At 37.6% G+C, this 13946-nt stretch overlaps 2 protein-coding genes across 3 annotated transcripts in view; one reads left to right on the plus strand and one right to left on the minus strand.

The window, feature by feature from the left end:
- Positions 1-13946, plus strand: part of LOC102132884 (uncharacterized) — an 82542-nt gene that overhangs the window by 7419 nt on the left and 61177 nt on the right. Inside the window, exon 3 of the mRNA XM_074036526.1 lies at positions 3342-3440. The gene's annotated coding sequence lies outside the window, so the exon portion shown is untranslated. The remainder of the gene's footprint in view (positions 1-3341; positions 3441-13946) is intronic.
- The window catches only part of UMAD1 (UBAP1-MVB12-associated (UMA) domain containing 1), a 311931-nt gene continuing 304521 nt past the window's right edge, over positions 6537-13946 (minus strand). For both annotated transcript variants that reach the window (XM_074035453.1, XM_074035454.1), the window contains one exon: positions 6537-6676. In XM_074035453.1, the coding sequence (XP_073891554.1) occupies positions 6599-6676 (78 nt within the window). In that variant the 3' untranslated portion in view covers positions 6537-6598. The remainder of the gene's footprint in view (positions 6677-13946) is intronic.

Consider the following 13946-nt stretch of genomic DNA (forward strand, 5'->3'; position numbering starts at 1 on the left):
TCTGCCATCCCTTTCCATCTACGGTCCAAATTCTTTGATCTTGTCCCAGCAACACTTCTTGACAGAGATGTCTACATGTTACTTCTGATTTCCTATTTAATCCTATTAATCTACTATTTTCCTATTTAGTCTATTCCAATCTGGCTTCATGCCACTGAAAACTGCTAATCAACATCAACTGCCTCCATACTGCCAGACCCAGTGGATATTTCTGGGACCTCTTCCTATTCCAGCTTTTAGCAGTTTTCCACATAGCTGGTCAGGCTCAGTTCTTTAAAAAAAAAAAATCTTCTATAGGAGTCTAGGACACTGTACTCACCTGTTCTCTTTCCTACTTCTCTAACCACTACTGCTCAGTGCTCTTCAGGTTCTTCCTCCTCTAGTCCCCTCTAAAAATTGGGCTCTATTCTCTGCTTGCTTCTCTGTAAACTCATCTTCTTGGTAATCTTAGACATTCCCATGGCTTTAAATACTACAAAATGCTGGCAACTCCTAAATGAAACTCTCCAAGATTCATATTTGTATATCTAGTTGTCTGTTTGATATGTCAAGTCCCCATGAATACTTGAAGTGAATGTGTCTAAAATGGAACTAAAATCTTAATTTCCATATTCCTGCTTTCTCTTAACCTCTGAGAAAATTGTCCCCATTTTTCCCCCATTTCAGTAAATGGTTTCACCATCTATCCAGTTATTCCAAACAAGAAACCTAGACAATACTTTTGATTTCTCATTTTTCTCTCCACCATCACCCCTCCAACCCATCAGCTAGTCCTCTCATTTGTTCTTAATAAATAGATGTCTAATCCATCCACTTCTCTCCATCTCTTCTGCTGTTACATTAAGTCAAACTACTGTCATCTCTTACCTAATCTATTGCTGCAGCTACTCAACTTGTCTCCCAGCTTCTACTCTTGCCTTCTTTCATTTAGTTTCTACTTATCAGTCAGGGTAAACTTGGAAATATGTTGAGCCACGTTTCCTGCTTAAAAATGTTCAGTGTCGGCCGGATGCGGTGGCTCATGCCTGTAATCCCAACACTTTGGGAGGCCAAGGCAGGTGGATCACGAGGTCAAGAGATCAAGACCATCCTGGTCAACATGGTGAAACCCCGTCAATACTAAAAATACAAACATTAGCTGGGCATGGTGGCACGTGCCTGTAGTCTAGCTACTCGGGAGGCTGAGGCAGGAGAATCACTTGAATCAGGGAGGTGGAGGTTGCAGTGAGCCGAGATCGTGCCACTTCCCTCCAGCCTGGCAACAGAGTAAGACTCCGTCTCAAAAAAAAAAAAAAAGAAAAGAAAAAGGGGTTCAGTGTCTTCCAATAACGTTGCAATGAAATCCAAAGTCCTTAAAATACCTGACTACTTTTGCTCTACTCTCCTCCTCCCCTTTTCAGTTCCAACCACAATGCCTCCTTTCACTTCCCCTGAAACACTCCTGCCTGGCCTGCATACAGGTGTATCCTCTGCCTAAATCACTTCTTCTACCTCCCTGCTCCTCAATTCCCTTGAAATGCCACGTCTTAGAATGTCCTTCCTGAGTCCTCACCCATCACTAATAACCTATAATAATCTATCATTAAGTCAGTTTTTTTCCATCTATTTTGCTCATTAAAAGTTGTCAATAGACATTTGTTTACCTCCTAATGGCAAGTCTTTCCTACTAGATTGTAAAGTCTCTGGAGGTAGCGACCTTGTTTGTCTCTTCTGTTCACTGCTTGATCACTTAACACCTATGGAGTTCCTAGGATATACCACGTGTTCAATAATTACTTGTTATAACTTTACTTGTTGCTGATGGCTTCATCGTTCATTATTCCAGTCCTTGTACAGTCCTACTATACTTTCTCTGGAGAGTTTCCTATAGTCTTTTTTTTTTTTTTTTTTGAGATGGAGTCTCGCTCTGTCGCCCAGGCTGGAGTGCAGTGGCCGGATCTCAGCTCACTGGAGTTTCCTATAGTCTTATACTCAGATCCCTTTTGTCATTTCAATAATTTGAGTAGGTTTCTGCTCTTATATCAAATGACCACTAATTGATGCAGCTTTGGAAAGGATAAGGTGGTCAGTAATGTCACATGCTGTTGAATGGGAAAGCAGTTTAAGAGCTAAGCAAAAAGCACTGGATCTCATCACTGATCATCTTCAAGCCAATAGTGTTCATAAAATATGGCCCAATTGAAGCCAGGTTACAACTAAGTTAACAAGATGGGTAAGAAGGTAGATGCATCAATGCAGAATATTCCTTTTAAGAAGTTTAACAGTTAAAATAAGGCATGATATAAAATGGGATCTTGGGGTTCAGCAGAACCAAAGAAAGTACATGTTAGTTTGGTTTAAAAGAAAAGAGAGGCCAGGCGCGGGGCTCACGCCTGTAATCCCAGCACTTTGGGAGGCCAAGGCGGGCAGATCATCTGAGGTTGGGAGTTCAAGACCAGCCTGACCAACATGGAGAAACCCCATCTCTACTAAAAATACAAAATTAGCCAGGCGTGGTGGCGCATGCCTGTAATCCCAGTTACTCGGGAGGCTGAGTCAGGAGAATTGCTTGAACCCAGGAGGCGGAGATTGCGGTTAGCCAAGATCATGCCATTGCACTCCAGCCTGGGCAACAAGAGTGAAATTTTGTCTCAAAAAAAAAAAAAGAAAAGAGAAAAAAATGTCTTGATATACCCATAAGCCAAAGAAGCCAAAGGAGAAAAAAATCAAGAAGTGTTTGAATGGGGAAGAAGATTAATAGATTTAGTTTCTATTAGCATTAGAGGATTTGATCAAGAGCACAACATTGACAAAAAGGCACAATGTTTCCCCTTCTACTACAGGAAGGAAGGAGGATAAGAGGTCAAAAGTAAGACAAAGTTTTGGATAGAGCAAAGGGAGGTTGAGTGTGGCCACTTCAGAAGGTAGCAAAGTCATCTACAAACCAATTGTCAAGGAGAAGATCAGAATCTCTTGAAAGACTTTTCTGAACCATACTTCCAACCCTTCATTCCATCCCTTACCTCCCTGCCCAAGACTTGCTTTCCACTACCACCATAGCAGACACTCACTGCTACAAAAGGCCATAGTGGCTGATTAAGTGTGCCTTACTTCTTTGATGGTGCTATGGTTTGAATGTTCGTCCTTTCCAAAACTCATGTTGAATTTTTTTTCCTTCTTTCTGCCCCCACCCCCTCATGTTGAAATTTAATTGCCATTGTAATAGTATTAAGAGGTGGCACATTTAAGTGGTGATTAGGTAATAAGGACTCTGCCCTTATGAATGGATTATTGCCATTATCATGGGAGTGGGTTCACCCCTTTTATTCATTCTATCTCTCTCTCTCTTTTTGCTCTTCCAGCATGTGACACCTTCTGCCATGGGATGATGCCACAAGAAGAACCTCACCAACTGCTGGCACCTTGATAGTGGACTTCACAGCCTCCAGAACTGTGAGCCAGTAAGTTTCTGTTCATTATAAATTACCCAGTGTGTGGTATCATTATAAATTGCCCAGACCGTGGTATTCTGTTACAGCAGCACAAAACAAATTAATACAGGAAGGGTGGAGTAGAAAACAGTACAATCAGTGAAGAGTAAGATAGTCAGAAGCGAATATAGGGTTGAAGAGCTCTGGCGTCATGAGGAATATGACAAGGAAACAAAACTGTGTTTTCCAAACATGTGAGACTATCAGGCATATCTGGGTCCCTTGCTAAAAACACAGATTTCAGTCCCCTTTCCTGGAGAGTCTAATTCAGCTAGTCTGCTGATTGGAGGGTTAGGATTGTATAATTTTTAACAAGTTTCTCAGGTGATCTTTATGATCAGGCAAATTTGCAAAACAGTAGATTCGAAATAAATAAAAGTTTACCAAGTATAATTGCAGGACCAAAATATTATCTCCATTTTCAGCCAAATACATAGAAACATTGATACCTGACATCAATTCATGGAAATTACCAAAAGAAAACAGCTTTTAAAATTCTACCTGTAGAATTTTTTAAAAAAAAAATATCTAAGAGGTCTATTCATTTTACATGATTTGTATCTAATTCTATGGTTCCAAATAATCTACAATGGTATTTGAAAATATGAGACTGGGTTATAGATTTTTTTAATTATAGCAAATTTCACTGAGGAAAAGGGAAATGGACCTGACTGGCTAAGAGTTATTATTTATAATAATGAGTCAGATATTTTAAAGCCTGTTCTGCTTCTAGTTGCTTAACTCTCAGATTAATAAACTAAACATAGTAAAATCTAAGATTTTTAAATAAAATCTTGAGCACACTAGCAGTACAGCAGCTGAGAATAGATTCGGGTCCTTGAAAAATTTCTTTCCATTTCCTCCTAGAAAAACTGATTTGTATTGATACACAATAGTCGCAGCCCATTGTGGGACTGCTTTCTGGGACCACAGAGCCCCTCTAATTTGTACCAGTTTTTCTCCATTCTAGTTGATCCTGACCATCAGGTATAAATTAGTGCTAAACCAATATTAGCTGATACTTCCCCAGGTGTGGGAAGTGAGGAAACCTGATCACACGAACAAACACAACCCTTCCTGGCTACATTTAAAATAAGATGGCTATTATTATACCGTGCGGGAAAAAGAATTTTTTTGTTGTTTGTTTTTTAATCAATCTTATGCCACCTAAATTTGTATTAACTTGACATGGTGATATCAGTCATCAGTTAGAATCCATTTTTAGTTAGAGATTCCCTATCAACCTTCACACTTTTTTCATTCTTTCATGGGGTCTCCTCTTGCCCTTCCAACTTCTTCTCACCCCCAGCCATGCCATGTGCCTTGCCCCACACCCTTTTTCATTTCTAGCACTACTCAAGAGGTTGCGTGGAGGAGCCCAGGGGAGTAGGTTTACATACCTGCTTTAATTGCTCACCTTGGGCGGAGCAGTGTCCTAAATAAACTTTAGTTTTGCCACAGCACCATTACTCAACAAAGTATTTTTACAAGTGTCACTTAATAATACAAAAATAAATAAGGCACTTAAACTTGTTATTGAGGAAAGAAGCTTTAGCTGCCCACTTTCTGTACTCAGGGTCCAATCTCACTTCACTTGTGCTTAGAAAACTCTTCAGGAGTTTGCTTTAAAGAAAATCAGTTAGAGCATAAGTGCTGTGAGCCAAGTCTAAGTACCTTTACCCTTGAAAGGATTAGTTCCTTTACTAATTATCAATAACAAGGAATTTTGTCATTTTTATCAATACTTTCCAGTCATAACTATTCATAGTGTAACTATGTACTCAATGGTTTCATAAATATCAAAAACATATATATGTAGTACTTAGCCATAGATGGGAAGAGAAACAAATGTTCAAAATTCCAAGGAAATGATGTGACTCTGCATGATTTTTTCCCTACTTTATAGAAACTTCACAGAATTTTTATATGCACTTTCAGATCTATGACTTTTTTGTATCACGGCAACAATTCTGTGACGTTAGAACATGTATGCTGTCTCCATTTGGCAGATGGGGAAATGGAGGCCCACAACCTTGGCTGGGGTCACAGATAGCACATGAGAGACTACAAGTAGAAGTCAGGTCTTCTGATTCCTTCACTATAAAAATTGGGTGACTTTTTTCCCCAGTGTTTTTTCTTCACTATAAAAATTGCCTCTGTAGCAAGAGCCAGGGATGTAATTGAGAGGCATGGATCTTTTCCACCTTGGTCTTTGAAAGACCTGTGAGCTAATAGTATATGCAAGAGAGGACACTTACTGCCTAAGAGATTGATTACCTACATTCAGGGCAACCCGATGACGCACCCTGATAAGAGAAGGGCCTGTGTAAAGGTCCTAATTTGTTTTAAATATCCAGAGTTCCTGATAGGGAGGCAGGGTGTGGTAATTATATATCTAACGTTTGGCTAATTGTCTCCATATCCTCACCTTCACAGATGTCTTTCAAACATTGATAATTACAGGTTTCAGACCCAAAGCCTACAAATTCATAATCCACACAGATGACATACTAAAATATACTCAAACTTGTAAGTCTGAAGACAATTTCAGCACTATTGGACTTACATTAAGAGAAAACTGCTTAAAAAGAGGTACCCTTTATTTCTATGTCATAGCTATACTTTACCACATAGATGTGTCATGGTTTCACCGTGATCTGAGGAAGTGCACATAAATTCATTTGCCTCTAAATGTAATCAAAATTAACAAAACAAGTAACAAAAAAGAAAGAGTATGTAGATAACCCCATAGGAGTAAAACTGACTCAAATTAATGAAACCAACTTGAAACAATGAAGGAGCTGCTTCTAAGTAAGATAAAGAATCAGAACCAAGAAATAAGTGCAGCACAGAAAAGCAGTCATCCTTGTCATGATGGGCTACAAGTACAACCCGAGTTAATTACATCATAAGTTCTTTTTAAGAATTCAAGCCAAGCATTGTGGCTCACACTTGTAATCCCAACAGCTTGGGAGGCTGAGGCAGGAGGGATTGCTTGAGACAAGAAGTTTGAGACCAGCCTGGGCAACATAATAAGACCCCATCTCTAAAAAAAAAATTTAAAAATTTACCAAGCGTAGTGGTGCATGGCTATAGTCCCAGCTATTTGGGAGCCTGAGGCAGAATCATCACTTGAGTCCAGGAGTTTGAGGCTGCAGTGAGCTATGATAGTGCCACTGCACTCCAGCCTGAGTGAGATCCCATGTCTGTAAAAAAAAAAAAAAAAAAAAAAAAATTAAAAGAAAAGAAGGAAAGGAAAGGAGAAAGAAAGAAAGAAAAAGAGAGAAAGAAAGAAATTAAAATAAGAATCCAGCAAGTTCTTGCTATAGTGGCGTCAACATAACAATAAATAAGGTGTACTCTTACACCTTACACCACAATCTCTATCACCACCCAGAGCAATTATAATAAATCCTGCCTAATTTGGGGTCCCACAATTTAGGATGGTCTTACATTTAATAAAGAATTATGGATGTAGACTCTAGAAAAAGTCAAATGATTTAGCTTTATTTAGTTTGCAGAAGAAGTTCAAGGAGGGGTTAGTCATGGCCTTCAGGTATATTTAGTGCCATAGATATTGGTGTTTGGGGATTTTTCATCATAGAAAGAATGTAAGGAAATTAGTTAAAGATTTAAGAGGAACAGGGTAAATAAAAGCATATGTTCAGCATTCACACTGCTATGCACTCTATGTATACTATCTCATGGAATCTTCACAGATACCCTGCAAGACTGATAGAAACCAAGAATGAGGAGGTAGAAAAGTCAAGGTTAAAGTCAAAGGTCAAAGTCCTTTACCTCGTATTTGGTCTTAGGGTCTGTTTACTTCCAGAGTCTGTGCTACAGGACCAACTCACTGTAATGCTACATTGGGCAGTGTTATGAAACTTTCTGCTATCATTAAATTCAAGAATAGTTTCTAGAGACATATATCTAGGATAGTGATACAGTCCTGTCTGAAAATAGAAAAATGGACTATATTCCTCTGAGGCCACCTTCAGCCCTGCAATTTTAGATTAAAATTCAGATCAATAGAGCTTTAGTCCAAGGCTTTTACTGGGCACATTTTTTTAATCATTAAAGATCTGAGGCCTATAGCATGAGTAAGACTTTAGCTATTTATATTTAAAGTTTCCTCCGCCTACTTAAATATCCAACATTGAGAAATTAGTCTAATAAATTAGAGTATATCCATATAATGAAATTTTGTGTTATTGTTAGAATTATGTGGAAGAAATTTTAATGACATAAGAAAATGTCGATGACATATTATCAAGTGAATTTAAAAAACCAGAAAAACCAAACTCAACTGTAAAGTATGTTTCTAATTGAATTTAAATATGTATTTACATATGCATATATAAAAACAACTGAGAGAACATATGCCAAAACATTAATAGTAGTTCCCTGTGGTTAATGGGATAAAGGATGACTTTTATTTTCATCTCTGGTCTTCTTTACATTTTTCTAAACTGAACATGTCCTACATATATTATTAGAAAGAATGCTTTGCACATACCACACACACACGTAAAATGATTTTCTGCAAAGGTTTTAAAATTTAGAATAGAATAACATTGTATTAGGAATGGAATTTTGTATAGGGTGAGGAAGAATTTATTAAATAGCATAGAGCCCATTGTTAGCAGCAAACTGTCACTCTGTCCAACACTGGAAATAAAATCAGCTCTTCATATAATTTCTTTCTTTTTTTTGAGATAGAGTCTCACTCTGTTGCCCAGGCTGGAGTGCAGTGTCACAATCATGGCTCATTGCAACCTCTGTCTCCCAGGCTCACGTGACCTCTCACCTCAGCCACCTGAGTAGCTGGGACAACAGGCATGCACAACAACACCTGGCTAACTTTTGTGTTTTTTGTAGAGATGGGGTTTTGCCATGTTGCCCAAGCTGGCCTTGAACTCCTGACCTCAAGCAATCCGCCTGTCTAAACCTCCGAAAGTGCTGGGATTACAGGTGTGAGCCACTGCATCTGGCCATAATTTCTTATTATGCTAAACTATCATATATAACTATCAGAATTCTTTTAGCCCTTGCCTAAAACCCTCTACTCAGAAGGCACACAGAAGACACACAGCTAAGCACATGATACTATGTGTATAAAATGAAGGTAATAATCATACCTAGCTCATGGGGTTCTTACAGCTTAAGATGTAAATAAAATCATACTTCTAAAGCTAGGCCTAGCTCAGTGCCTAGAATATAGTAAGCACTCAATAAATGTTATCTTGTTAGTTATGTTCTTATTGTTAGCTAAAGAACAGGAAAATTCTGCAAAAAAATGGTTGTCGATCTAAGAATTTCCTATCAGCCACCTGGCACACATACTTAGTTTTAAAATAGTCTTGCAGTTAATGTAGATGGCATCTAAAGGAAACTTTGACACATCGTAATTCTATAGCTCATTTCATTCTCCATACTTATCAAGGTTTTAATGAGTAATGAAAACAGGAAATGAAGTCATAATATAATTCAATTTTTAAAATCATTTTTTCTGTTTATATTACCAAAAATGTTTGCAATATCAATAAAATGTTAGAACTTTGTAATTACAATGTTATTTGAATTTTTATTTTAATGTAATTATTTATTATATTTGTCTCTCTGGAGATAATTTTTAGTTTTATTTGTGATTAAAAGCAGCTTTGAATTTAGCTATGTCCTTTACTATAATACAAAGAAAAAGCACATCTAAGTTCTTTGCAAATATCATTGTCCATTTGGGCACACACACACACCACAGACTTGTCTCAATATATTTTATTTTCTATTTTTTTGAGACAGTCTCACTCTGTCACCTAGGCTGAAATGCATTGGCATGATCTTTGCTCTCTGCCATTTCTGCCTCCCAGGCTCAGGTGATCCTCCCATCTCAGCCTCCCTAGTAGCTGGGACCACAGATGCACACCACCACACTTGGCTAATTTTTTGTATTTTTGGTAGAGATGGGGTTTTACTATGTTGCCCAGGCTGGTCTCAAACTCCTTAGCTCAAGTGATCTGTCTGCCTCAGCCTTCCAAAGTGTTGGGATTACAGTCATGAGCCACAGCACCTGACCTCAATATTGTTCTGGGTTATGTCAAGCCTTGCCCAGCTACTCAGAAGGCTGAGACAGGAGAATCTCTTAAATCCAGGAGGCAGAGGTTGCAGTGAGCCAGGATTGCACCATTGCACTTCAGCTTGGGCGACAAGAGCAAAACTCCATCTCGAAAAAAAAAAAAAGGTGTGTGGCATCTCCCCACTATATCTCTCTTCCTTCTGCTCTGGCCATGTGAAGTGCTTGTTTGCCCTTTGCTTTCTGCCATGACTGTAAGTTTCCTGAGGCCTCTCCAGAAGTTGAGCAGATGCCAGCATCATGCTCCGTATAGCCTGTGAAACTGTGAGCCAATTAAACCTCTTTTCTTTATAAATTACCCAGTCTTTGGTTCTTTATAGCAATGCAAGAATGGACTAATACACTCATCTAGCTTGTTTTCCAGCTAACAGGTTTATTTTTGGCCCAAGGAAGCAGGACACTGGGGAAGACGGGGAGGTGCTCAGAGGTGGCTCAATAAACCATAATCATTTAGGACACAGCTGGATAAACTGATTCCACCAATGATGATAGGGTCCCATACTTTCTTGCATAGGCTCAGTGTGATTCTTTAACTTAATGAAAATTTCACATTTTAAACATTTATTTTATGTTTCTTTCTGTTTCTATCACATGCTTTACAGATAATCCATTTTAAAGCAAGAAAGCAAGATAATTCAAGGTAAAAATTCAAAGGGGGAAAGGATGGGAGTCTATGAAAGTTTGTTCCCTTACCTTCTCCCACTTACAGCTAATTTATATTTGACGAAGTAGTGGTTGTATGTATATATTACTCTTGTGGATAAATAGGGGATATCTATTTCTCTTCCCTAGGGAAAAATGTATGACTGCAAATTTGGAAACTAGACAGGATCTGCCAATACAGGGCAGAATGTTAAAAAGAGGATGAATTTTGATTTCAGAAAATTTAGAAGAAAATGGATTTCTCAGGCAACTGAAAGAACATATTTGGATCTGTTAAGACTAAGGGAGGCTTCAAGAGAACAGGACTTTGTGTTGGACAGACTATCTGTGACAGGGAAAAAACCCCTTCTCAATGATTAGGGACGAATCAGTTAACTGGCTTGAGTTTCACATTCTTCATCTGTAAAATCTGGTGATTAGACTGGCCCAGCAAAAGATATAATACACATAAATTGGAATGAATCTGCATTTTCCAAGCCTGATGAATTTATTAAAACTGAATTAAGTCACTAACTGGCAGCCTGAAGATGCAAGGAAAGAACTGAGTCATGCTTCTTAAGGTAAAAGGGCAGTCTAACTGAGAATTTTGTTATCTCTGAGGACAAATTACAAGGAGATAAAGACACTCAAGATCACATGGAAGGCTTCTGCTCCCACTTAGAGACTGCAATGTAAGGTATGGAAACAGAATATTCTCTATAGAAACATAAATGTTAAAATATGAACATTTTTGTTCTTATTTCAATCCAAAAATAAATAAATGAATTAAATGTCAAAGATAGCCATTCTAATTTGGAACTTCTCTGTTCATAACCTATTATGTAGTGGGTACTAAAAATCTGTTCATGGTATATGACTGAATACTGTCTATGAAATGTGTAGGTGTTAAATAAATGCCATGGTTTATTTATTATAAGAAACTTTTTACATTTTAACATCTCTGAAATGTGGATAAAATTTTATTTTATTTTATTTATTTTTGAGATGGAGTTTCACACTTGTTACCCAGGCTAGAGTGCAATGGCACAATCTCGGCTCATTGCAACCTCCACCTCCCCGATTCAAGCGATTCTTCTGCCTCAGCCTCTCCAGTAGCTGGGATTACAGGCCCCTGCCACCACGCCAACCTAATTTTTGTATTTTTAGTAGAGACAGGGTTTTACCATGTCGGCCAGGGTGGTCTCGAACTCCTGACCTTAGGTGATCCACCCACCTCGGCCTCCCAAAGTGCTGGGATTACAGGTGTGAGCCATTGCACCCGGCCCTGAAATTTGGATAAAATTTTAAATGAATGGCTTGTTGTTGTTTAATTGGCAGCGTCGTTTTTCTTGGCACCACTTAAAGCTTAAAGTTCCTCCTGACAATGCTTTTCCTTTTTGCTAACAAGACCAGACATTCTCATGAATGTTTCTTTAGCATTTTCCAGCTTATCCTAAGATAATTCACAAATATTAAAACATCTATGATGTCCCTATTGAAGACAGTTCATCCAATACCTCATGATTTGATTAAATACTTCATCAAATCTAAGATACCATCATAAATTGTGCCATTATTTTAAGTGGTGCCAAGAAAAAAATCCCTTTGTATTGTGCTAGAATTCAATGATACACGGCAACCCCTGGAAAAGATTCATTTACCTTAATAATGTCCATAATAACAGATACAATACGTTTTCCAGGCATTATATTTATCCATGGTTTGACTGTAAAAGGTCTTGTACTTTTAAAAGATCTATAACCTCATAAGATTCATGTAAAGTAAATGTATTTTTTAAAACATAACTAAAGCATTTTTGTCACCCTATTTATATCAGCCCAAAACAGCATCAGTTCTTCAATAAGGGCTTCAGAGAGCTTAAGTTAAAGGAACAAAGTAGTCAATTAGTTAGTACTATGGCAGATTTAAACCCAAAACTTATTGTTTTAAAAAGATGAATATATATGCACACACACACATCATATACAGGTATGTAGATAAGGCTTGGAAGGGTGTGTCACAAGTTGTTATTTTGGAATGGAAAGTATCTGAGTTTGTTTTTTCCTCATCTGTGTTTCTAAATTTTGCCATAGTAAGCATGTATTGCATTTGCAGTAATTTTAAAAAGCAATAAGTATGATAGCATTTCCCCTTCCCCCCTTTTTTTTCACAGTTAAACAGTGGGTACTGTAAAGTACAGCTGGCATAGTTAAGGATGTATCTTCAAAGATGCATTGGCTTAATTTTTTTCCTACAAAGTTACAGGCACCATCCAGTCCAGCCACAAAGCCCAATTTAGAGTTAGCCCTACATGAGACAGTGGGGGCCCACAAGCTAATGTAGAAGAAATAATCTTCCCTCCCTATTGATAGACATGGTGACTTCTACACATTTCTATGTGTTGACAATATATGCATACACTTGCAATTTGCCTTCTCTGGCCAGGCCACAGAAGAGGGCAATTCACTTAAATGCGTAATTTTCTTTTTCTTCTTTGTTTTGCATACAAATATATGTAACAGTTTTATTTATAATACCCCAGAACTGGAAAGAAGCCAAATGTCCATCAACATGTGAATGTATAAACAAATTGTGTACTATCCATACAATAAAATACTACTCAGCAATAAAAAGGAATGGGCTACTGGTACAGGTAACAACAAAATGCATAATTTTCTTGACCTGGGTTTTTTTCAGAATGCTGGAGCTGAAGAGTCATTTATTTATTTGATGTCACTTTAGTTTGTTAAAGGATAAAACCCTTTTAGTACAGGCTTTTCTCCTACCATAACCACATTTATGCCAAATTTAAAATATTGGTAAGCCTCTTTGAAAATCAGTTGTAGAATAAATAAAATGTCTTTTGTTTAGCTATTAACACGATTTTAGGATGCTGTGCCTTCTTTACCACCATGTATTTGTAGAAAATTATATTTCTGCTTTTTATATTATTCATAAATAAAAGTCAGTATTTTTCAGTTCTTCTTCAAATCATGTTATTAACATTTATTGAAATATAGCTTTCTTCTTTCATCTTAGGTGTATAATCTCATCAGCTTTGCAGGAAAAACAGATACCCTTAGGGTCTGAATTGGCATTTGAATAGATAAGCTCACTTTTAGTCCATGCCTAATAATATTACATTATTGTTTAGGAAGAGATAGCAAGCTATGTCATATAAATTTTTATATACTCTTTCTGTCATCGAATAACAACTGAATTATCCTACTGTTAATAGGATTCATATAAAACTGTGGATGATGTCTAGCTACTCTATTTTTGCCAGAAGGAGAACACAGATAAACATTATGCCATGGCCATCATTTCAGTGACTTTAGGAACTTATATGCAGTTAGTGCCTCTTCACATACTGCTCACAAAGCATGTTCTCCAGTGATTTCAGAGAGATGACAAGAGGGACTCCAAAGGAGAATTTACTGAATGTTTGTGAAATTTGGGGCAATAGAGCCTCTCTAAGTCTCAGTATCCTCCCTGGTGAAAGAAAGATGATAATTCCTTCCTCACAGGATGGTTGTGACTACTAAATGGGATGATGCAGTTAGACAAAAACAGTTTGTGAAGCACTATGTTGGTATTATTATTATTGCATAAATATGAACAATGAGCACAGTAGGCCAGACCTTATTAAAGTCAGTACTTTAGATGGTGTACAAGCACACAGAGTAGCCAGGGAGTAGGCT

Source organism: Macaca fascicularis, chromosome 3 (assembly GCF_037993035.2).
Source record: "Macaca fascicularis isolate 582-1 chromosome 3, T2T-MFA8v1.1".
Lineage (NCBI taxonomy): Eukaryota > Metazoa > Chordata > Mammalia > Primates > Cercopithecidae > Macaca > Macaca fascicularis.